We start from the raw sequence: 26,225 nt of genomic DNA on the forward strand, positions 1-26,225 counted from the left end.
GTTTGATGGGGTTGAGGTCAGGGCTCTGTGCAGGCCAGTCAAGTTCTTCCAAACCAATCTCAACAAACCATTTCTGCTGGACCTCACTTTGTGCATGGGGGCATTGTTATGCTGAAACAGGAAAGGGCCTTCCCCAAACTGTTGCCACAAAGTGGGTCCACCAAACCCATATTTGTTAGACTGCCAGATGGTGAAGCGTAATTCATCACTACATAGAACGTGTTTCCGCTGCTCCTGAGTCCAATGGAGGCGAGCTTCACACCCCTCCATATCTTAGGCTTGTGTGTGCGGCTGCTCGGCCAAGGAAACCCATTTCATGAAGCTCCTGACGAACAGTTGTGCTAACATTGCTTCCAGAGGCAGTTTGGAGTAAGTATTGCAACGAGGACAGACAACTTTTATGCACTACGCGCTTCAGCACTCGGTGGTCCTGTTGTGTGAGCTTGTGTAGCCTACCACTTCGTGAGCTGAGCAGTTGTTGCTCCTAGACATTTCCACTTCAAAATAACAGCACTTACAGTTAACCTAGGCAGCTCTGGAAGGGCAAAAATTTGACAAACTGACTTGTTGGAAAGGTGGCATTCTATGACGGTGCCACGTTGAAAGTCTGAGCTCTTTCTTCAGTAAGGCCATTCTACTGCCAATGTTTGTGTATGGAGATTGCATGGCTTTGTGCTCAATTGTATACACCTGTCAGCAACAAGTTTGGCTGAAATAGCCGAATCCACTAATTTGAAGGAAATATAGTGTAGTAGTGTCCTAATTATGTCCTTCTCTCTCATACTCCTCAATAATATGATTTCTACTCATTCTGCTCATCCAGGTCAACGGAAGCTTTGCCTCCACCCCGTTCTCCCTCCGTAATGGCACCATCCAGGTCTACCAGTCTGGTTTCTCCCTGGCAGTCAGCACCGATTTTGGCCTGCTGGTGATGTATGACGCCAACCACTATGTGAGAATCAGTGTACCTTTCAACTACTTCAACGCCACCTGCGGTCTGTGCGGAACCTTCAACAGCCACCGTGAGGATGACTTCCGCTCTCGCACGGGACAGATCCTGACCTCTGACGTTGACTTTGCCAACAGCTGGCAGGCGTCTGGGGACAACGACCCAGCCTGTGAGAGGGTCCAGTGTGCTGGGTTGGACTGTGCCTTCTGCACCCCCTCCCAGAGGAGTCTTTATGGCAACACAGCTCACTGCGGTATCCTCCAGGACCCGTCTGGACCATTCGCCCCATGCCACGTTCAGCTGCCCCCCCAGACCTATGAGGAGAGCTGCGTCTATGATCTGTGCGTGGGGGGAGGGTACCAGCCCATTCTGTGCCAGTCCCTCAACGTGTATGCCACCCAGTGCCAACAGCATGGCATACAGCCAGGATTATGGAGGAGGCAAGGCTTCTGTGGTATGTACTGTATGTGCCAATCAATCTTGTAACTATGGTCTCTTTTCCACCGAATTGCACCATAAAAATAACATATGTTTTCACCATTTCTCTTTCCATTGTATTCCATCAGAAATCTCCTGCCCAGCCAACAGTCACTTTGAGTCCCAGGGTACAAGCTGTCCTGCCACCTGCAGCAACCTCAATGCCTCCCATGGCTGCCCCCTCCCCTCCCAGGAGAGCTGTATCTGTAACCTTGGTTACGTGCTGAGCGCTGGAGTGTGCGTACCCCTCGCCCAGTGTGGCTGCACCTTCGAAAACCGTTATTACAGCTCGGGAGCGACCGTCATACTGGACCAGAACTGCGGCAGGCGTTGCATCTGCAGCCGTGGCTCAATGGCCTGTTATTCCCATGGGTGTGGAGAACTTGAGGCCTGCAGCGTGGAGGATGGGGAGAGGGGCTGCAGACCAACCAGCTACGCCACCTGCTGGGTGGAAGGACCCAGGTCCTACCGCACTTTTGACGGAGTGACCTTCCAGTACCCCGGGGCTTGTGGGCTGATCCTGGCCAGGGTCATGGGGTGGTCCCCCCACACTCACTTTGTGGTGTCGGCAGAGAAAGTACCCAGAGGCCAGCAGGGTTTCACCCAGGTGCTGAAATTTGAAGCGGTGGGGACACAGGTGCACATTGAGATGGGAGGTGGGAGCAGAGTGCAGGTCAGTGCCATTCATCAGTAATACAATGTAACTACAGATAACTTGCCAACCACAATGTGTCATGAATCATGACATTGCTCAAATGTATCAGATATATCAGATTTAGTTTTTGGCTCCCGAATGTATGATTTAATAATTTTTTTATATAAACTCAGCAAAAAAAGAAACGTCCCCATTTCAGGACCGTGTCTTCTAAAGATAATTCATAAAAATCCAAATAACTTCACAAATCTTCATTGTTAAGGGTTTAACACTGTTCCCATGCTTTTTATTTTACCTTTATTTTACTAGGCAAGTCAGTTAAGAACAAATTCTTATTTTCAATGACAGCCTAGGAACAGTGGGTTAACTGCCTGTTCAGGGGCAGAACGACAGATTTGTACCTTGTCAGCTCAGGGATTCAAACTTGCAACCTTTCGGTTACTAGTCCAACGCTCTAACCACTAGGCTACCCTGCCGCCGTCTGCTTGAAAGATGCCCAGGGTCCCTGCTCATCTGCATGAACGTACCTTAGGCATGCTGCAAGGAGGCATGAGGACTGCAGATGTGGCCAGGGCAATAAATTACAATGTCTGTGAGATGCCTAAGACAACGCATCAGGGAGACAGGACGGACAGCTGATCGTCCTCGCAGTGGCAGACTACGTGTAACAACACCTGCAGAGGATAGGTACATCTGAACATGACACCTCCGGGACAGGTACAAGATGGCAAAAACAACTGCCCGAGTTACACAAGGAACGCACAATCCCTTCATCAGTGCTCAGACTTTCCGCAATAGGCTGAGAGAGGCTGGACTGAGGGCTTGTAGGCATGTTGTAAGGCAGGTTCTCACCATACATCACAGGAAACAACGTCGCCTATGGGCACAAACCCACCGTCGCCGGACCAGACAGGAGTGGCAAAAAGTGCTCTTCACTGACGAGCTGCGATTTTGTCTCACCAGGGGTGATGGTCTGATTCGCGTTTATCGACGAAGGAATGAGCGTTACACCGAGGCCTGTACTCTGGAGCGGGATCGATTTGTGCGTTACAGGGAAGACATCCTCCTCCCTCATGTGGTACCCTTCCTCCAGGCTCATCCTGACGTGACCCCCAGCATGACAATGCCACCTGTCATACTGCTCGTACTGTGCGTGATTTCCTGCAAGATGGGAATGTCAGTGTTCTGCCATCGCCAGAGAAGAGCCCGGATCTCAATCCCATTGAACATGTCTGGGACCTGTTGGATCGGAGGGTGAGGGCTAGGGCCTTTCTTCCCAGAAATGTCCGGGAACTTGCAGGTGCCGTGGTGGAAGAGTGGGATAGCATCTCACAGCAAGAACTGGCAAATCTGGTGCAGTCCATAAGGAGGAGATGCACTGCAGTACTGCAGCTGGTGGCCACACCATATACCGACTGTTACTTTTGATTTTGACACCCCCCTTTGTTCAGGGACACATTATTCCATTTATGTTAGTCACATGGCTATGGAACTTGTTCAGTTTATGTCTCAGTTGTTGAATCTTGTTTTGTTCATACAAATATTTACAGTGGGGCAAAAATGTATTTAGTCAGCCACCAATTGTGCAAGTTCTCCCACTTAAAAAGATGAGAGAGGCCTGTAATTTTCATCATAGGTACACTTCAACTATGACAGACAAAATGAGAAGAAAAAAAATCCAGAAAATCATATTGTAGGATTTTTAATGAATTTATTTGCAAATTATGGTGGAAAATAAGTATTTGTCAATAAATTGGTCAATAAAAAGTTTCTCAATACTTTGTTATATACCCTTTGTTGGCAATGACAGAGGTCAAACGTTTTCTGTAAGTCTTCACAAGGTTTTCACACACTGTTGCTGGTATTTTGGCCCATTCCTCCATGCAGATCTCCTCTAGAGCAGTGATGTTTTGGGGCTGTTGCTGGGCAACACAGACTTTCAACTCCCTCCAAAGATTTTCTATGGGGTTGAGATCTGGAGACTGGCTAGGCCACTCCAGGACCTTGAAATGCTTCTTACGAAGCCAGTCATTCGTTGCCCGGGCGGTGTGTTTGGGATCATTGTCATGCTGAAAGACCCAGCCACATTTCATCTTCAATGCCCTTGCTGATGGAAGGAGGTTTTCACTCAAAATCTCACGATACATGGCCCCATTCATTCTTTCCTTTATATGGATCAGTCGTCCTGGTCCCTTTGCAGAAAAACAGCCCCAAAGCATGATGTTTCCACCCCCATGCTTCACAGTAGGTATGGTGTTCTTTGGATGCAACTCAGCATTCTTTGTCCTCCAAACACGACAAGTTGAGTTTTACCAAAAAGTTATATTTTGGTTTCATCTGACCATATGACATTCTCCCAAACTTATTCTGGATCATCCAAATGCTCTCTAGCAAACTTCAGACGGGCCTGGACATGTACTGGCTTAAGCAGGGGGACACGTCTGGCACTGCAGGATTTGAGTCCCTGGCGGCGTAGTGTGTTACTGATGGTAGGCTTTGTTACTTTGGTCCCAGCTCTCTGCAGGTCATTCACTAGGTCCCCCTGTGTGGTTCTGGGATTTTTGCTCACCGTTCTTGTGATCATTTTGACCCCACGGGGTGAGATCTTGCGTAGAGCCCCAGATCGAGGGAGATTATCAGTGGTCTTGTATGTCTTCCATTTCCTAATAATTGCTCCCACAGTTGATTTCTTCAAACCAAGCTTCTTACCTATTGCAGATTCAGTCTTCCCAGCCTGGTGCTGGTCTACAATTTTGTTTCTGGTGTCCTTTGACAGCTCTTTGGTCTTGGCCATAGTGGAGTTTGGAGTGTGACTGTTTGAGGTTGTGGACAGGTGTCTTTTATACTGATAACAAGTTCAAACAGGTGCCATTAATACAGGTAACGAGTGGAGGACAGAGGAGCCTCTTAAAGAAGAAGTTACAGGTCTGTGAGAGCCAGAAATCTTGCTTGTTTGTTGGTGACCAAATACTTATTTTCCACCATAATTTACAAATAAATTCATTAAAAATCCTACAATGTGATTTTTTTTCTCATTTTGTCATTTTGTCTTATAGTTGAAGTGTACCTATGATGAAAATTACAGGCCTCTCTCATATTTTTAAGTGGGAGAACTTGCACAATTGGTGGCTGACTAAATACTTTTTTGCCCCACTGTACACATGTTAAGTTTGCTGAAAATAAACACAGTTGACAGTGTGAGGATGTTTCTATTTTTGCTGAGTTTATATATACAATTATATTTTAAATACTTTACTGGGAGAGAGATTTAATCTAGAAGCTTTTAAAACCTCTCCTTCATGTACTAAATTCCTTTAAAGGGATAGTTCACCCAAATTACAAATCCTTTAACCAGTTTTTTTGTCAAATCTCAAATCCCACATTTCCTAACGAATTGATCCCATTGAATCCCACCATAGGTGAATGGTCAGCTGATCCGATTGCCCTTTAGCACCGAGTCCGGCCACATCCAGGTCTTCCACAGCAGTGTCAACAGCATCGTCATCCACACCTCCTTTGATGTCACCGTCCAAATTGACTGGCCTCACTTGGTCCGGGTCACCACACCAGGCACCTACAACAGCTCCCTCAGTGGTTTGTGTGGCAACTACAACGGCCACAGGCACGATGACTTTCGAACCCCGAACGGTGTTCTGGTCAACAACTCGCAACTCTTTGGAGACAGTTGGCGGGACGGGTCCCTCTCGGCGCACTGTGTGGAAACGGAAAATAGGGTGCTGCCACAAATTGGACAGAACACCACTGTTTACTATTCTGACCAGTCATGTGGCCTTATGGCTTTGCCTGGTGGGCCGTTCTCTTTGTGCCAGAGCAGGGTGGGCCCACGGGATCGGGTGGAAGAGTGTGTGGAGGATTTGACTGAAGCGGGTGGGGCCCCAGGGGTCCTGTGTGAGGCTCTTCGTGGTTACGCCCTAATGTGCCAACAGATTGGCATCACAGTGGGAAACTGGAGGGATGTCACTGATTGTGGTGAGCACCAGTAGCATTATTGCAAACGCTGCACGTCAACTGAACCCCTACATTAAAATGTACATGTATCACAAGCTGGTTCATGTATACTTATTATGCCCTTCAATGCTAGTATTCTATACTTAATTATACTACACTATACTTCTTATACTAAAGAAGTATAGTGTAGTATAATTAAGTATAGAATACTAGCATTGATGGGCATAATACATATAGCCTGAATCTCAAAACGAGCACTTCGATCACACAATCACTCGATATGAGCATTCATGACTCAATCAGGTCAATCTCACTGCGCCCTTCGGAAGCCTATTTATCGAGTTGGCATCCTATTGCGACCCAGTGCCCTTGGAAGCAACTTGTTCCCATGAATCTTAGCATGTTAACTAGCAACAACAGTTATTACTACGTCACCCTCAAAAATAGTCTGAATAAATCAAGAAATCTGTAATTAATTTTGAACTTTGATTTGGAGGAGGTCTCAGTCGCGCAATTTTAAATCTAGCTAAGGAGTTTCATGTTTCTGAAGCTTGTCTATTATTAACGTGTTAGCTAAGCTTGAGCCAGCCACTTCATATGAAACGTAAGAGAAACCTTCCAACCAGCTAGTGCAACAGTAAATCAGGGGGTTAAAGTTCCCTGTCACTGTGACGGATTTCTGTCATATTTATTCTGGAGAGGTCGTTTTTTACGATCAGTGTAGATCCGCAATAAAACAATCTCAGGGGGATTGGGTTTGGAGATGACAGCCTAATACAGAAGCATGTCTTTTCTACGAAATATTTGCGCTGAACTGACATGCATGATTGTTGCTTACACTCCTATGTTCAGAAGAAGGGAATACTTCATAACGATAGTCTATAATGCGCTCAAATCAAACAGCAGTGTACTGTAGCTCTTGGCAAAGTAATTCAAAGCCTAAAGTTTATTACTCAGGATGAAACTTTCCAGCGCCATGTAATGTTGTTAGACAACCCCATAGTAGGATAGTTTACCTATTTACCTAGTCAGCTTGTTATTGTGTGTTCTATGTGAGATAAATATTCCTCTCGAGGTGCATTTAAGTTGCGAGAGGGAAACATGCATTCTGACAAGCAGTCAATGCACAACAATTCTTAATGCTATCCAGGGAAAATGCTTTTCAAAGCAGTTTTCCATTGCTACCACATTCTTTTCTCTACACCTTCAATTGCGTGAGTTGGCCTCCGATAATCAATCTGAGATCGACTTAAGTTTGTCATATAATTGTTTTGTTTGTTGCTTTAACCCCTGTATTAAATACAATGCTCATTCCATAAGCAAACTAGCTAGTTACCTAGCTACTGTATTAACATTATTTTATCACAATGAACGTTTTTTAATGAATTAGCAAACAGCTTACGCTGCCCTTTATCAGTGCAATGCCTAACATCCTTAGCTAGCGCTAGTTCAAATTCCATCCCTGTGTTTGTCAGTGAATCTAGCTAGCAGCAGGCTACAACAAGCTAAAACTAGCTGATGAAATCACTGGCAACCGTTATACAATGCTTGCACTTATTTTGTGCAGGAGTAGAGATGTTGTTTTTACAAGTTTCTCACTGTCTATCGGAGTATCTGTGTCTGCCTCAAGTCTCCAGTGCCCGTGTTTCATAGCAAGTGAGTCAAGACAGGTTGTGAAAGACAGTACTCGCAAATGGTTTTGGAATTTTAGAATATTGATAAGTGGCAGTTGGGACGTCGAGTGTGCATCGTCTCAATGCAAATTTTGGCCAAAACAATTTCATACTTGAGTGATCACTATAGTACACAACAGCAAGTGGCCAATCTATAAAGGGCTTAGGGGCCAAGTGTTTGGTTTGAGATTCAGCTATGATACATGTGTGCAATCATGATATGGTTCAGCTTTATAGCCTATTAATGGTATTATGTTAGTGTTGTGTCTGAAAGGGTTCTTCAATGAAATCCACATTTTTTCCCCCCTCAGAACAAACCTGTCCCCCCAACAGCCACTATGAGCTGTGTGGCACTTCCTGTCCCGCCTCCTGCCCTAGCCTCTCCTTCCCCTTCCTCTGTGTCACTGCGTGCCAGGAAGGATGCCAGTGCAACGATGGCTACCTACTCAGCGCCAATCAATGCGTTCCGCCAGTGGCCTGCGGATGCCACCACCAGGGACGCTACCTCCAAGGCGGTGAGCGCTTCTGGGAAGGTGGGGAGTGCCAGAGCCTGTGCACCTGTAACGGCACCACTGGAGCAGTCCGCTGCACCCCATATGCCTGCAACCCCCAGGAGTCCTGCCGTGTGGTGGAGGGTGAGTACGGGTGCCACCCCAACCCCCATGGCACCTGCTCCGCCTCTGGAGACCCCCACTACCTCACATTTGATGGGGGGGCATTCGATTTCCAGGGCACCTGCCGCTACGTCCTAGCAACCCTGTGTGGTAACACCACGAGAGGGCTGCAGCATTTTCTGGTGGAGGCCAGGAATGAGCCATGGAACGGGTTGACAGTTTCCATCACAGCCGAGGTGTTTGTCAATGTGTGGGGCCACTGGGTGCACATTTCCAGGGAGAGGCATGGAGTGGTACAGGTAAGGTAAAAAGCTTTGATAAAGACTGTCAAATTACATTTTTCAGTTTGTGGTACTCCTTTTTTCCAAAACGCACCAGCTTTTTCAAAAGATAGTACTATGAACTGAAACATGTCAAAGTTGCGGTCCATTTTTTTGTTGTTTTATCTTCTTTTTTTGAAAGAGTACCATGTCTTTTTACCCAGACTAGCAGAACAGCGGAAATACTTGAACAAAGGCATGATGAAGTTAATAGACGGTATTCACTTCAGGTGTTATCATGGCCATGGGGAATACAAACGTTATCTACCACATCTCTGTTGATTACATTCATCATCTATTTGACAAATACCAGAGATGATGATGAACATTGAGAAATACTATTGCTGTTATGCCACATCGTAAACAATGTCGAAAGACTGATTACTTCAATTGTCTTTTCAGATTGATGGAGTGACCAGCAACCTGCCTATCCTTTTGCATGGTGGACGGGTGTCCATCTACGCAAGTGGACTCCGCACGTTTGTCAACTCCGATTTCGGCCTGAGGGTCAGTTACGACGGCTCGAGTGTGGTGTCTATCTCTGTCCCCTCCAACTACAGGTGTGTGTTAGGTACACATTGGTGGTAGTGGTGGCGAATGTAAAATTGATGGATGTAATAAACGGATTGATGTTTTCAATTCAGAAAACTAAATTGACCCAAACTCTGCCTAAAGTACGTAATAAATCCTAACAATGGAAATGTTTGTTTTTAACCGCTTTAAACAGTTCTTTCTTACATCTGTAATTCACTGTGTCACTATTATCATTACAACAGCGGAATGACGTGCGGTTTGTGCGGAAACTTTAATGGCAATCGCAACGACGACTTCCTCACCCCCTCGGGAACACTGGCGTCCACTCCCTCCCAGTTTGGGAATTCTTGGAAGGTGGAGGGCAACTACACCTGCAGCGATGGCTGCGGAGCCTACTGTCCACAATGCCACAACCAGAGTCCCGCCCGTGCCCGGTGTGAGGTCATCAAGGACGTTGAGGGACCCCTGAGCTTCTGCCATGGCCAGGTGGACCCCGAGCCCTACTTCCGCGACTGCGTGTTTGACGTGTGTCTGTCGGGGAACAGAGAGCAGGATGTTCTTTGCAGGGCTATCCAGACGTATGTGAGCACCTGTCAGTCAACCAACGTCAGGATCTACCCCTGGAGACAAAACACCACCTGTAGTGAGTGACAAATTGTCTTCACTTTAGATTGGTAGATAGGACCTAACATATTCTGTGGTGTAACCTTTGTGGTAATATGGTAAGACCCAAGACCTCATACAGTACTGTATATACGTCATTCTGCATTTTATTTAGAGTGAAAAGCCTAATATAGTTTCATGTAGGTTTTTTTTCTCTGAAGAATGTACTTCATGCACAATTGCAAGTTTGATTGTATTCTAAAGACAGCCCCGTGAGTTTTAATAACAAAGTCTCAAATTGTGAAGCTTTCATATGATCAAATTTGTAGAATGTCTGGAATTTATCAAATGTACATTGGGGACAATAAAATATCACACATATTTCAAAGTATCACATAAGTTCCAACACTTAAGAGAAACTGCTGATGGTGCAGTTAAACACTCATTGTAACAATATTGTTTTGTCAACATCACGCAGTGTGGAAACCTTTTCAGTGATTGCAACTGTACGACTAAGGCTTTTATGTAGTCTCCAGGTGACTTTCTCATTCTCGCTCTCTCTCTGCATGTGCAGATATTGAGTGCCCAGCAAATAGCCACTATGAGCTCTGTGGATCAGACTGTGGGCACACCTGTGTCAGCAGCATTGATGCCAGCTGCGAGCAGAGCTGCACCGAGGGATGCTTCTGTGACAACGGTTACCTCAGGAGCGGGAGGCACTGTGTCCCCGTAGAGAGCTGTGGCTGCCAGTTCGATGGCTTCTACTACGATGTGAGTTACTCATCTCATAGTTTATGCCAGGGGAATAGGTTTCGCTCTGTGTTGTATGCAGAGTAAAGGATCAAGGGTGACACCGCAAAGACTTTCTCGACGGATCAGAGTTTTTCCTGCCTGCATATTGAGTTAGAGAAACATGAAACAACGTTCTTTCAGTTCATTGTGTCTCAACTACATCTGCACATTCTCCCATTAGAGCAGAAGTCAAGATCAAGTAAATCATTGTGCACATGCAATTAATGCGTGGCACCACAAATTACATACACCATATATACTGAGTGTACAAAACATTAGAAACGCCATACTAATATTGATTTGCACCCCCTTTTGCCCTCAGAACAGCCTCAATTCGTCAAGGCATGGCCCTCTACAAGGTGTCAAAAACGTTCCACAGGGATGCGGGCTCATATTGACTCCAATGTGTCCCACAGTTGTGTCAAGGTGGCTGGATGTCCTTTGGGTGGCGGGCCATTCTTTATACACACGGGAAACTATTGAGTGTGGAAAACCCCGAGCAGCATTGCATTTCTTAACACACTCAAACCGGTGCGCACCATACCGCGTACGGTACCACCATACCGCGTTCAAAGACACTTAAATCTTTGGTCTTACCCATTCACCCTCTGAATGGCACACACACAATCTATGTCTCAATTGTTTCAAGGCTTAAAAATACCTTGTTAACCTGTCTCCCTTCATCTACACTGATTGAAGTGGATTTAACAAGTGACATCAATAAGGGATCATAGCTTTCACCTGGATTCACCCGGTCCGTCTATGTCATGGAAAGAGCAGGTGCTCCTAATGTTTTGTACACTCAGTGTAATAGAAAAAGTACCATGCCTGCATAAGCAGGCTTTCAGTTCAGTGTCTCAACTGCATCCGTGCCTGTTGGATGGTAAAGTCATATAACCCTCAGTCAGTGTCTGACCAGTGAGAATACAATGACTGCTCGTTTTCCCAAAGGAAATAGCTTACAGCATAGCTAATATACTAACATGCTAAGTTGCATAGCACTCTATGCTGCAGCAAATGCTAAAAACAACAAGAGTTAGCAGCTCATGCTCAGACTAAGGTGAACATTCCATTGAGCTCGAGTACAAAGATGACATTCTAAACACACAGAATTCCCAATGTAGATGGTAAAATAAATATTAATAAAGTTGACAAGGAACATATTTCACTACTCTGTAGTGATAATTACAGCATTTTTATGACAGGACTAGCAGAGCTGGAAAATACAAACCACTTCCCATTGATGCAGAAGGAGAGAGAAAGGTTGCAACAGGTTCATCGGAAATTAATCGGAAATGGAACAAACCATTCTGATTCGATCATTCTTAATGTCATATTTTCTCATATCAACTCTGCTACACTCAGGGGACAGATGGATTTGCACTGCAGTGCTTTTTGAAATAATATACCAACATAGCTCTAGTCATGGTAAAATATTAAGACAATATTACAGTAGAAAATGTATTCAGAAATAAATGATAACCCCTAAAGTGACCCGATTGACCCAGGCCAGTCCGTTAGATCACTGCTGAATCATTAATAAAAACTTTACCTTGCTACATTTTCGAAAGGTTGATAGAAATCAGTATTTTTATGTCGTTTATTTTATGCAAGTAGGCCTACTTCATTCATTTAACTGTTATTACTCTGATTGAATTCCTTTGTAATTTGAAATAGCTAGTTGTACCTGTAGAGACGTTGTTATATGAACATGGTGTGCTGTAGCCTATATTTTTCAACGCATCCACACTTTTTTTGTACTTCAGGTTAGTGAGTCTTTCTGGACCCAAGGCTGCTCACGACACTGTGAGTGCTACGCCCCAAATGACCTCCGCTGCTCTGCCGCATCCTGCACCCCCAACCAGGAGTGCGCCATAAAAAATGGCCGCCTGGGCTGCTTCAACGCCTTGTCCACTTGCACGGTCTGGGGCGACCCCCATTACATCACTTTTGACGGGGCCGTGGCCCATTTCCAGGGCACCTGCTCCTATGACATCGCTAGGACCTGTTCCAACCACTCCATTAATGGCCTCACGTTCCGTGTGGTGGCCACCAACCGTCACCGTGGCAACAACCTTGTCTCGTTTGTGTCGCTGGTGGATGTGTGGCTGTCCCATGGAGGGGAGGAGACCCATGTCTCCATTGGACAGAGCAAGAGCGTGATGGTAAATGCACTAAAATCCAAATAACACTTTTAAAGTTGATGCAAATGTGACAAATCTGTCCGTTTTTAGCAATGATATGAGACTTTTATTATAGAGCCCTTCAAGAATGTAGTCGCCAAGCCTTCCCCAACCACAAGTTTTTGTCCTCATGCTTTTGCATTGTTCACACTACCTACAAATACTTATTTTCTTGCTTACAAGGACAAAATCTTCTTGAGGTCTCTTTGTCGTCAACTATCCTCTATCAAACTAGTCAAGTCTAGGCCCGAGGTCTTTTCCAATAACCTCAAATCTCTTTCCGACATTCCCCCTTTTTTCTCGGTCAGGTGGATGGGAGCGAGGTCTCTATCCCCTCCTCCATCGGCTCCATTGCCGGAGTGGTGTGGGAGCGGGGCTTCGTGATGCTCAACTCCAGTGATCTGATGGTCCAGTTCGACGGCCGTAGCACCCTGATGGTCAGGCTGGGCCAGAGCCACCACGGTGCAGTGTGCGGGATGTGTGGCAACCTCAACGGTGACCCGGAAGATGACAAAGTCCTGCCCAATGGCACGCCAGCGCGGAGTGACAATGACTTTGGTGACGGTTGGAAGGCAGACACTAGCCGGCCAGGGTGAGCTGCTGCTGCTGTTGTTGTCAGGCTTTGAAACAACTAAGGCTTCTGGGGAAACAACCTCTATTGAAATTCAGTTTATTCAAAATATGCCATAGAATGTATAATTTCATAAAAAAACACAAGAAGATGATTCAGAAGCAAAGTTTTTAGCAGAATGAAAATACATACTTTCATCCATAACGGAAACCCAAGGGATTAGATGATTGTACAGTGACTGTTATTCCCTTGCAATGTTTTCATTATTTCCTAACAGATAAACGTGCTATACTCACTCACTGCCTTCCGACTCTCTACCCTTCTCCAGAAGTGTGCTCTCGTTCACTCGCCCTCATGTATTTAAAACCATTGGATTGGTGCAAGCATGGCTGGAGGGAGTTTCAACCATATTCTTCACACTAGTCGGAGAAGGGTACAGAATCGTAATGTAGCCACTCACTCACCAGGTAAATAACTAACTAACTCTTCTACGTGTCCTTTTCCAGATGTGGGGCTTCTGATAACAGAGGCGGCGGAGACGACTGTCCCTTCAGTGTGGAATACACGGACCTGTGTAGCATCATCACCAACACTACCGGCCCCTTCAGCGCCTGCCACCTGCACTCTGACCCCCAGCCCTACTTCACTTCCTGTATCTACGACCTTTGCTTATACACTCCAGCCAATGGGATGCTGTGTTCTGCCGTGGCGGCCTATGAAGAGTCCTGTTCCGTCCTGGGTCTGGATATCCCAGAATGGCGTGCAGTTCTGCTGTGTGGTGAGTGTCCGGGTGTCTTTGGGGGCATTTTGTCTAAATGGAAAAATGGAGAAATTGGCAATTAGTAGGCATTACTGTTCTTTTCCAAATGCCTGTCCTTACTATTTCTAGTTAACCCTGTAGTAGTTACTGTTGCCAATTGTCCCTTTCTCCCCTCTTTCTCTATCACTCTCCCCCTCCTTTTCTCCCTCCCTCTCTCTCTCTAGCAGAGTCGGACCCCTGCGATGATCTGGACTGTACTGATGATGAGTGGTGTGGGGATCAGGACGGCGTCTACGGCTGTTTCTGTGACGAGAACCACCATCGGCCCAACAACGAAAGCTACGGTAAGACTTCCCTAGCACTTCACCATTGTGACAGACGTCGTCCGAAACCCACGTCTCCTGTGCAAATTCACCTCCCTCTGATGTTTCGAAAAGAAGGAAGGATGAGTATAGAGCATACGAGAAAATGAGGACGGATGTTTAGAGATTAATCCATGGTCTTTGTCCATCTCCGCCCTTAGATTCGGTCACGTCTTGCTCCAGCAGTTCAGGCATCATGTCTCTGTCTCGGTGCCAGCTATTTGAAGCCGGTTTCCCACCCCACGCCCTGCACCTCACTGACTCCACCTGCAACGGGTCTGTCCGGGATGGACGCCTGGAGTTCCACTTCGACAACGACAACCAACTCTGTGGGACAACTCTTATGGTACTGTATTTTCACAGTTCAATCATGATATTATCACTTGGATTATGTTGTCTCATAGTGCACTTCACAGACAACCCCATGCTCAAAAAAGGCTCAACAAATACAAAGCATAGTCCAAATAATGATTCATATTATAAATATTTGTCAACTTTTCATTGTCGAGTGTTGCTGACTTCTTTCTGCATAAATGCAGTATACTGTAGTTTATGAATGTGCTATGAAATCCTTACATACAGTAGGTGCCCATCAAGTGAAGATTTTATTTATAATATTCTATATCCACCAGTTTTTCACATTTGTGTTTTTCCACTACAAATGACTGCTTATGGGTACCTTCATGCGTGTTTAAAATATGAATATTCTCAGATTTTTTATTCATCGATTTAACGTGTATTCAAATGTTTTTTTGTTAAGATCAATGCACTAACTGTAAGTCCCTCTGGAGAAGATCATAAGATCTGCTAAAATGTCAAATGTAAATGTTTTACATTCAGATCTCATATTACTGCATAGATTTGTTTTTAATGTTGACTTCACAAATGTGTCATTTGTACAGTTATTTATAAAAAAATGTTGTTTGTCACATTTAACTGTGTAAAACCAAGCAGGATTACTTATTTCTCTGAGAGTGAGAGAGCTACTGTACTGTATATAGCGTTTGGCAAAAAAACATGCTTATTTGTCTGATAGATATCAAACAAATACATGTCTGTCATTGAACAACCAATGGGGCGACCATACATTATATACATTGAAAGTCAATATATATACAAAATATTTAAATAAATAAGAAGAGTTCTTAACAGGGCGTGTTTTTTTTTTACCCTCGCAGGTGTCGTCTCCTTCAGACATGAGCTCGTCGTCAGAGCAGATTGATTAGATAGTGAAAAAACACAATTTTTTTTCCTAAGCTAATTTACCAACATTTCAGAAAAGGGACAGAGCGTTTTGGAATGAGACTCTTTGGAATGAGACAAATGTTCTTATTTTGTTGTTTTTTTTCTCCGCAGAGCAACGGGACTCACTTCATCTATCAGAACTACATCCAGGGTGAGGTGGAACCCCACGGAGGGGTGATGGGGGTCATCAGTCGTGCGAGGCACCTCAACCTGCGCTTCTGCTGCGAGTACCCCCTCTACCAGTCCTTGTCCATGACCATGGATCTCAAACCTCTAGAGAGGTCAGAGCACCCTCTCAAACAGCCTATGCTGACTGGAATTGAATTGATTTTAGCATTAAAGTTCTCCTCCAGTCTCCTTTTCACCTCAAGTAACACCTTATTTACTTAACAAAGGACACATCAATAGGTGGTCCAGGTCAGACATGACATGACACAAGTTGTATCTCAAGCAAGGGAGAGGCTGATGACATCACATCTGACCATCAGACCAACTCCTTGAATGCCCTATTCCTTGAAGTTCGCAGGTGTAAAAAAAATAAAAAAACACTATTTTGCTCAAAACATTTTTTTTATTTTTATAACCCCTTAGTGTGTGTACTGTATTTATACTTGGGATATCGCTTTTCAACAGGAAAAGTAAAAAACATCGCTGGAGGATGTATTTAAGGCACAAGAGTGCTATGTGTGCTAGTACAGTATATCATTGTTAATATTCTGTAGTCAGTGCGTGAAACTCTGTTTTATGCTCATGTTATCCCATTATCAAAATGATCCTTTTATATTAAAAGTATATTTTTATAATCCTTTTTTATGTACAACAATTTGGGTTGCGCTTCACCTGTATAAAATGTGCTCTACAAATAACCTTTATTTTAGGCCTTTTTAGGCAGGATTCTAGCCATTTTTCTATTTACCCAGAGTAGATGAACTCGTGGATACCATTTTTATGTCTCTGCGTGCTGTATGTCGGAACAAGTTTCGCGAGACAATACTAAATAGTGTTAGCGCATTGACTTGAAGTCTACAGTTACGGTAGTCAGAATTTCGCAGTATACGTTATGACAAATGAGCTGAATAGTCTTAGGGGGTTAGGGTTAAAGTTCTCTGTCACAGAGAAGAGGGGAAGAGAATTCTGGTGAGTTCACAGTGCATACGCTGTGAACTGAAATGCATGATTGTTGCTGACACTGATGTTCAGATGAAAGGAAATAAACGGTCTATAATGCGCACCACCCCAGCGCTCAACTCAAATAGTGGTGGGTAGCGTACTGTAGCTGCTGGCAAAGTAATTCAAAGCCTGTATTTCATCACTAACGATGAAACTTTCCAGTGTTATTATTTAAACAAAATCAGACAACCCAATAGTTGACATTCACCTGGTCGGCTTGTTGTGTGTTCTATGCAATATAAATATTATTCTCGAGGCTCATTCAGGTTGCGAGAGCCATAGGGAGGAAAATGTATTCTGACAAGCAGTCAATGCACAATACTTTTTTATGCAATTATGTTTTGAAAGCAGTTTTGGGGGATCCCAGCTTTCCATTGCCACCACGTTCATTCTTGTTTTCTTAAAATGTGTGGCATCATTTAAAAATTGCAGGTACAACCAGAGTTTCAAGCATGTTTAAAGGTGCAATATGCAGAAATCACTGCCATTTCCTGGTTGCTAAAATTATAATAGTTTGCCTAATTTCAGTTTATGGGACAAAACAAGCAGTCATTGTGTAGAGAATCATTGTACCATCTAAACAGCTGTGAAATATATTTTCCATAACCAAAAATATTAGTATTTACTGCTCTTTGCAGCTGCTGTACAAAACCGAAAGTAAAAGATGCAAAAACACTTAAGGCACTTAAGAACAAGAAGCATTAGAAATAGCGCATATAAAAGTGATCTACCACTTCTTAGACTTGCTTTCAATGAGAAAGAAATGTGAGTTAAACATCTGTCAATGTGAATTTGGTCTGGTCGCTGAAAAGTTAAATATTGTAGTTAAGGCGCAACTGTGTCCAATCGGGTAAATGCATATGGACAAACCCCATGCTTCAGCATATGTATTTATAGCACATGTGATAATAGACAGACCATGCATAGGCTATATGTTAAAAATAATACTTTTTCCCAATATGTTATTGGGCTCATTTCTGGAGGTGGAAATTATATTTTATTTTAGAGTAGAAACTACTTAAAAAGTCACCAGAACTGAGCTACTCAGACCGTCTACACAAAAAAAATCCCAGAAGAGGAAGCTGGAACCCCCTAAGCAAGGGTACTGGAATAGATCAAACTTACAGTTTATGTACAATACATGTACTCTTCCCCTAAAAGTATGATGGTCATTACTTTTTTAAATGGCAGGGGAGGTTAACTAGGCCCCTCAGACAATCGGTTTGAGATCGACTTCTGTTTCAGTCATGGGATTTTTTAATCTTCAACCCCTGAGTTTTGTCTAGTTATTTGAATAACCTTTTGTTCCTCTGCTCCATAGCATTGTGACCAGGAAGCTTCCTTCCGGCAAGGGCCACTACCAAATGCGGATGATCCCATACCAGGATGCCGGCTTCCGCTACCCATTATCTGGTTCTCACATCAACGTGGAGATTGACCAGCAGATCTATGTGGCCGTGCAGGTGGACGGAGTGGACGGTCATCAGATCTCTACTGTGCTGGACTCCTGTTGGGCCACGCCTGTGAACGACCCAAACTACGCCGTCCGCTGGAATCTTATTGCTGGAGAGTATGGAGACATTATGTTTACCAGGGAAATGTTAGCATGTTCAGAGCCACAAATTGTCCCCATGATGGGAATAAGAGATTTGAAAGTGTAGGTTTGATATAAAAAATGATCAAAACTAAAACAAAAATGGTCATAACTTTTACCTTATGGTGGCGCCATAGCTACGGGAAGTAGGGGTCCTGAATAATCAGAATTGAACAAAACATTCTCAGCAACCCAACCCCCCACCCCCTGACAAACTACTTCCTGCAGCTATGGGTGGCGCTCTTAAGATGCACAAATTCCAAATGGGAACACAGCCATTTTAAAAGTGCGGGACTTGTGCAACGTCCCAGCTTTCATTTTTGCCTTACAGGAATTATATACATGTGATGAGAAAGCTTTAGTCATAACCTTTTCGCTGATGTAATCAGATCTCATGTTTGATTCTCAATTCATCCACTAGATCGCAGTAGAATATCACATGATGTGACTTGGCCAGATGAGTCTGGTTTGATCTAGTTTGGGTAGGGGCTTGCTGATTTTCAAGCCAGACATCTTAAAATGACGCTAGCAATTGGTACCAGGTCCAAAACAACCACACAGTTTAACAGGTTGTCATTTCCTGGTCAACTAAAATTGTATTTATTTAACAAGGAAAATACACTTGGAGCAAAATAGTTGAGATTTTTTTATACCTTTATTTTACTAGGCAAGTCAGTTAAGAACAATTCTTATTTTCAATGACGGCCTAGGAACAGTGGGTTAACTGCCTGTTCAGGGTCAGAACGACAGATTCGTACCTTGTTAGCTCGGGGATTCGAACTTGCAACCTTTCGGTTACTAGTTCATCGCTCTAACCACTAGGCTACCCTGCCGCTTGACTGTTAAACCATCCTAATGTAATCACCAAAATTACATTTCATTTAGAAAGCAAAAATAACAGCATAATTTATCATTTACTTCCTCCTTCACTTCCTCCTCCCATTTCCTCCCCTGCTTCCTTGTTTACTCCAGGTGCCCTAACCCTGAGGACAGCACGGTGGAGCTTATCCAAAATGGCGTCTCCACATCGGCCCACTTCTCCTTCCGGATGTTCACCTTCACCAGGAACTCCTCCAGTGTCTTCCTGCACTGTCAGGTCCACCTGTGCCTGCTGCACCTCAACGACTGCACCACGGTGAGTCTCCTCCCCTCCCCAACACACCTGGGCCATGTTCATTTTGCAAAACGTTTGAAAACATTGTGTAAGGCACAAATGAAACATGTCCCAGGGTTAAAAGAGTATTTGTTTACTTTCAAATACTTTGGGCATTTAATTGAGCCTGTCTGGAGTGCTCTTTTGCGACTATTCCATTGTTGATTCCATTGTACCAGGCAAGCTCAAAGCTTTACGTTAAAGTGGCAATCCGCAGTTGAAACAATATCAAAGTGTTTGCTCTGCCACTATTTCGGTAAAAAGCTGAGGGATGGGGCTGAAGAAATGTAAACACTCAAATTGATAAACAGAGCAATGGATGCAAGTACTGACCATCCATGATATAAACAGTATATTTTTAACCATGTTTGAGGCTATAGTGTTTTTTTTTTTTTTTTACATTTGTTTCAAAAAATTGGTGTACAAAAACGTACATTTTGGGGTTCTGAAGGTGTAGAACAGTTAAACTAATCTCATGAGGCATATTAATAAGTTATATTCGTAAAGAACCAATGGTAATAAGTGATATTCGTAAAGAATCAATGGGTAAATATCATTCATTTATAAATCCTAAAATGGATGTAGCAACTGGAGATTGCCTCTTTAAAATGCAACTCAATTATTTTATTTGTTAATTTACCCAGGTCTGCCCTACACACGCCGGAAGTCAAGCATCCTGTTGATGCCTTTGATGTTTTTAAAAAATTGAACTTTGACAATTTTCTCTAAAATCAGCTGATGTCAGATTATCCTCTCACTTTTGTGAGTTCATGTCAAATAGCCAAGACAACCACTTATAGTTAAATGTAAAAAATATGTTCTGGATTCATCCTAGATAAGTTGAACTTGTTTATAAACAGTAGTCATTTGGAGGAAACTCTAGTAGTCCATAGCCTAAACATGGTAATACAGTCTTCCGTCTGGTTTCTGTGTCCTGCAGCACTGCTACCCTGGGCACCACCACAGAGGACGCAGGGACGCGTCCTTCCACGACAGCGCTGCCATTTCCATGGGACCTCTGGTTTTGAATGGAAAAGACAGAGGTAATATTTACCACTATTTCTGGCCTTAGAATATGATATTTTATACAGAATACACTATGGTATACTGTACCAACTCCACGAATTGAAAATAACCACAGCCATTGTTGAATACTTGTTTCTGACTGTCGAGAAGGGCATTCTAGAATGCACATTAAAACCAGATAACAGGACGGTTAGAAAAGATTTTTGGACAGTTGGAAAAGATATCGGGACACCTTGCAATCATGACGCGATATGAGTCTACACATGCAGACAGTACTTGCTATAAAGTTACAGAAAGCTAAACCAACAACCACACAAAACTAAATTGCATAAATGCAAGTCCAACAAAGAAAAATGTAGCTAGCTAGCTAGCAATTGATTTGTATATAGATATTTTTTGGAGCATCTGATGACATAACGTCGTGAGTGATGAACATGAATTTACAGGTAATTTGTACATGTAGGTAGGGGTGATGTGACTATGCATAGATAATTAACAGCAATGACCAGTGTCGACGAGTGTCCAGGCAAAATTGGGCATCATCAGCTCATTGTTATGGAGGTCTCCAAATGAATGTCAATAGAAAACCGCTTAATCCTTAAGAGTCTATTGATGCCACAGGAGGTTGGTGGCACCTTGTTTGGGGAGCACGTGCTCATGGTATAGTGTGTCTTTGATGCCATTCCATTTGCTCCGTTCCAGCCATTATTATGAGCCATCCTCCCCTCAGCAGCCTCCACTGATTGCCACACCCGTGCGTCAATCTAAGTAACATAATAAAAGAATCCCCATCAAAATCAATCAATTTAAGATGGCGATATCATGTTTTTTTTGGGCGTGGGCTGAGTTTCAATCCACCGAATCCGCCTATGTCGGCCTTCCTCATTATGGGGGAGACTACTCCGCTTTGCTATATGACCTCACAAGTGCCTGAAGGTAACACATACAAATGAATGGAAGTATCGAGGTGTTTTTTTGCACCCAAAAATATGGGGTTAAGTATGTGTAGAAGAAAACTATAATATATACAGTTCCAGTCAAAAGTTTGGACATACCTACTCATTCTAGGGTTCTTTATTTTTACTATTTTCTACATTGTAGAATAATAGTGAAGACATCAAAACTATGAAATAACATATGGAATCATGTAGTAAACAAAAGTGTTATACAAATCAAAATATATTTTAGAATCTTTAAAGTAGCCACCCTTTGCCTTGATGACAGCTTTGCACACTCATTCTCTCAACAAGTGCAGAAGTGCAATCGCTTCTGAGATTTTTTTAAAAGACAAAGATTGATACCATCAGGACAAATATAATGGCCTCTAAGACGGCCGGCACCCCACGTGCCCCTCCCTTCAGCAACTTTACAGAAGTCACATCCGCTGCTGTGCATTCAATCATCTCACAAATGAAGGCCACCACTTGCTCCCTTTACCCTTTCCCTACAACCCTACTCAAAAACTGCTCATCTAGCCTGCTTATGTTTGTCACCACCCTGATCAACAAGTCCCTGCTGACCGGAGAAGTACCATCGATTCTCAAAACAGCTGTTGTCCCCCCCTTACTGAAGAAACCCAAACTTGACCAGGACATCCTATCCAACTACAGGTCCATCTCCAACCTCTTCCTATCAAAAGTTCTGGAGAAAGTGCAGTTGTACAAGGTATTCCAGTCTGGCTTCCGGCTCTTGCACGGCACTGAAACAGCTTTGGATAAAGTTACCAACGACCTACTGATGGCTGACCATTATGGATCAGCATCCTCCTCCTCTTAGATCTCAGTGCTGCTTTTGACACCGTAGACCACGTTATCCTCCTGCGGCTTATCAGAGAGCATACTACTGTCTCTGGAACTGTTCTGAACTGGTTCTCCTCCTACCTCTCCAATAGGAAACAATACATCCCTTTTAGAGAGTCCAGATCATAGGAGTCTACAGTCACAGGGGTCAGTGCTGGTCCCTATCCTGTTTTTAATTTACATGCTCCCTCTTGGCCAAATCGCCAGATATTATAACATTAACTTCCACTGCTACACTGACGAAACCAGGTTTATAACACAAAACTAGACACCATCTCTGACCCTAGCAAGACTCAGCGGCTGCCTAAAGGACATCAGGGCATGGATGAAACAGAACTTCCTCCAGTTGAACAGTAGCAAGACTGAGGCTATGCTTATTGGGAAACCCAAGCAGGTCACCAGTACTGGAAACATCTCCCTTACAATCAACGGCCAGGCCATCCACCTGTCCTCTCATCTCCTACTTAGGAGTCAAGTTTGATCCTTCTCTGTCCATCGATGCACATGTAAAACATAATTGCCTGGGTCATACCATCACTCTCCCATCCAGATGCAGAGGAATTCATCCACACCTACACCACCGTTCAAATTAGTGTGTCTAGTTTGAGAAACAGACGCCTCACAAGTCCTCAACTGGCAGCTTCATTAAATAGTACCCGCAAAACAACAGTCAGAGTCGCAAAGAAAAAGTCATATCTCAGACTGGCCAATAAAAATAAAAAAGATTAAGATGGGCAAAATAACAGACACTGGACAGAGGAACTCTGCCTTGAAGGCTAGCGTCCCAGAGTCGCCTCTTTACTATTGACGTTGAGACTGGTGTTTTGTGGGTACTATTTAATGAAGCTTCCAGTTGAGGACTTGTGAGGCGTCTGTTTCTCAAACTAGACACTCTAATATACTTGTCCTCTTGCTCAGTTGTGCACCGGGGCCTCCCACTCTTCTTTCTATTCTGGTTAGCGCCAGTTTGCACTGTTCTGTGAAGGGAGTAGTACACAGCGTTGTACGAGATCTTCAGTTTCTTGACAATTTCTCACATGGAATAGCCTTAATTTCTCAGAACAAGAATAGACTAACGAGTTTCAGTAGAAAGGTCTTTGTTTCTGGCCATTCTGAGCCTGTAATCAAACCCATAAATGCTGATGCTCCAGATACTCAGCTAGTCTAAAGAAGGCCAGGTTTATTGCTTTTTTAAAATCAGGACAACAGTTTTCAGTTGTGCTAACATAATTGCAGAAGGGTTTTGATCAATTAGCCTTTTAAAATGATAAACTTGGATTAGCTAACACAAAGTGCCATTGGAACACAGGAGTGATGGTTGCTGATAATGGGCCTCTGTACGCCTATGTAGATATTCCATAAAAAATCTGCCGTTTCCAGCTACAATAGTCATTTACAACATTAACAATGTCTACACTGTATTTCTGATCAATTTTATGTCATTTTAAAAATGGACAAAAAAGGTGCTCTTCTTTCAAAAACAAGGACATTACTAAATAACCCCAAATGGTAGTGTACATCGTTTCTCGGATCAACTACGGCAATGCGCTGTTTGGGTGCCCCCCAGCCAAATTATTACAGAGGCTCAAACTAGTCAAGAACAGTGCTGCCACCTCACACTCTACACTCCAGCCACTCTCTACTATTTCAAGTCCCCAAGACATGTCTCCAAACTATGGGGGACCGAGCCTTCTGCGCCCTTGCCCCTCACCTGACCATCTGAGATTCTCTCCATCACTCAGAACTTCTATAACTGGCCTTAAAACCTACCCTTAAATCTATTTAGCACCAAGCTCACTATTGATATTTTACTTGCCTTGATTCTAAATGTTGTTTTTATTCTGTATCATTATTTTTTTTTCCTCAGTAGAGCTTTGCGATAACTCTGTAAAAAGCGCTATACAAATTAAATGTATTATTATTATTTTGTTCAGTGCTCTTATTTTTTGGACTGACTGATCTCTGATCTGTTTTGATTTCTCCTCAGATATGTGGATTCCAATATCAGAGAGAGTGAGCGGAGCCCCAGGTCAGATTGGCTCCCTGGTGACCCTGCTGCTCTCTGTCCTCCTGAGTGTCACAACACTGATCTAGGACCAATCTGTCTCTATGGCAAACCCAGCCTTTTGATGTATGACATGTTTTATGTAGAACTAGCAGTTGGAAATTAAATATGAATCATTGAAGACAGAAGTTGTTCGGCTCATCTTTATATCCATGCCTTACATAGTTGGTGACAGTGGGTTCTGTTAGGAATTACAGACTTTTATGCTGTTTTGAATCAATAGCTACCTACTAAAGCATTGACCTAGTTAGCAAATGGAATATGAATGAATGAGTCTCTGCTGTGAAGCTTGTTATTCATGACCAAGAACAATAAAACTAAACAAAATAACAGACTATACAACTACAAGTGAGTGGAATAACAAACGGACAAAACGAGAATGTCGGACTCTGAGGAGGTGCGCGAGGACGTCGTTGCACCGCTGAGAGGACCCGAGGGACGAGCAGAAACCACTGGAGCCCCTGTGAGTACTGCCTGGTACCCGGCGCATCCCACTGTTAACAACGTGATACATTACAAAGTGGATCTGCCCCCACCATTTCATGGCGATGGAAAGGACAAGGAGAGTTTTACTCAAAGGAAAAAATGTTTGGGAATTAGCTGTCAAAGCTTGTGCTGGCACAGCAGACAATTGTTTAGCCACAAGTCTTCCAACTAAACTGAGTGATGATGCACTGTCTTGCTGGATTTCCCTGCAACAAGCAATTCAATTGGACTATGGAAAAGTGGAGTGATGTTTTTGGTGGAAAGCAATACTCTTTTTCAGAGCTTTGTTAAATGTTAGGCCCAGACTCCCAAGATCAGCATTAGAGCTGTATGCAGCTGAAATCACACGTCTAACACAGGAAGCTTTTCCAGGCTACAATGATGCTGCCATCCAAATGAAACGTTTTGAAGCTGGACTGTACCCAGTGCTTCAGGCTTACACGCCACGAACATGGGGCTGCTACTCTGAAACAGGCATTTGTAATTGCTGGGCGCGAGCACATAAGAAAATGCATTTGAACTCCCCAAGTCTAATGGTTAACATGTCTGCCACATCTAACCCCTTGTGCCAGGCTCAGGTGCTGCAACCACTTAATGTGATGAGCGGCTCGTGAAAATAATAGAGGACCTTACAACCGACATGAAATCGGTGCGAAGTGACATTCTCCGGACTACGTAAAAGGACAACAGGTGATGGGACAGGGATTGTCAATGCAAAGACAGAGGCAGGATGAACCACACCATGATTCAAAAGGCAGTCCAAGTTGACAGGTTTCTTCTTACTCAACAGGCAGAGTAGGTTGCTCACCTACTCCAGACTACAGCTTGTCTCATTTGAGGAACCGCTCCCCTAGCCGCCCGAGGTACAGTTGGGGTCGGAAGTTTACATACAACTTAGACAAATATATTTAAACTCAGTTTTTCAATTCCCTAGCTTAGGTCAGTTAGTATCCCCACTTCATTTTAAGAATGTGAAATATCTGAATAATAGTAGACAATGATATATTTCAACATTTATTGATTTCATCACATTCGCAGTGGGGCTGAAGTTGACATACACTCAATTAGTATTGGTAGCTTTGCCTTTAAATTGTTTAATTTGGGTCAAACGTTACGGGTAGCCTTCACAAGCTTCCCACAATAAATTGGGTGAATTTTGGCCCATTCCTCCTGACAGAGCTGGTGTAACTGAGTCAGGTTTGTAGGCCTCCTTGCTCGCACATGC

The 26,225-nt window shown here is 43.6% G+C and overlaps 1 protein-coding gene across 2 annotated transcripts in view; it reads left to right on the forward strand.

The window, feature by feature from the left end:
• Positions 1–24,639, forward strand: part of LOC109865180 (alpha-tectorin) — a 46,153-nt gene extending 21,514 nt beyond the window's left edge. The window contains exons 9-25 of one of the 2 annotated variants that reach the window (XM_031799851.1): positions 824–1,403; positions 1,516–2,099; positions 5,501–6,071; positions 8,035–8,636; positions 9,060–9,217; positions 9,434–9,834; positions 10,369–10,565; positions 12,353–12,751; positions 13,078–13,361; positions 13,847–14,118; positions 14,325–14,444; positions 14,624–14,808; positions 15,819–15,988; positions 18,199–18,447; positions 19,444–19,606; positions 20,565–20,667; positions 24,437–24,639. In XM_031799851.1, coding sequence (XP_031655711.1) covers positions 824–1,403; positions 1,516–2,099; positions 5,501–6,071; positions 8,035–8,636; positions 9,060–9,217; positions 9,434–9,834; positions 10,369–10,565; positions 12,353–12,751; positions 13,078–13,361; positions 13,847–14,118; positions 14,325–14,444; positions 14,624–14,808; positions 15,819–15,988; positions 18,199–18,447; positions 19,444–19,606; positions 20,565–20,667; positions 24,437–24,543 — 5,145 coding nt within the window. In that variant the 3' untranslated portion in view covers positions 24,544–24,639. The remainder of the gene's footprint in view (positions 1–823; positions 1,404–1,515; positions 2,100–5,500; positions 6,072–8,034; positions 8,637–9,059; positions 9,218–9,433; positions 9,835–10,368; positions 10,566–12,352; positions 12,752–13,077; positions 13,362–13,846; positions 14,119–14,324; positions 14,445–14,623; positions 14,809–15,818; positions 15,989–18,198; positions 18,448–19,443; positions 19,607–20,564; positions 20,668–24,436) is intronic. The other variant, XM_031799852.1, reaches the window with a different exon arrangement.
• The last annotated feature ends 1,586 nt before the right edge of the window (positions 24,640–26,225 follow it).

The sequence above is a fragment of the Oncorhynchus kisutch genome, linkage group LG20 (genome assembly GCF_002021735.2).
Source record: "Oncorhynchus kisutch isolate 150728-3 linkage group LG20, Okis_V2, whole genome shotgun sequence".
Classification (NCBI taxonomy): Eukaryota; Metazoa; Chordata; class Actinopteri; order Salmoniformes; family Salmonidae; genus Oncorhynchus; species Oncorhynchus kisutch.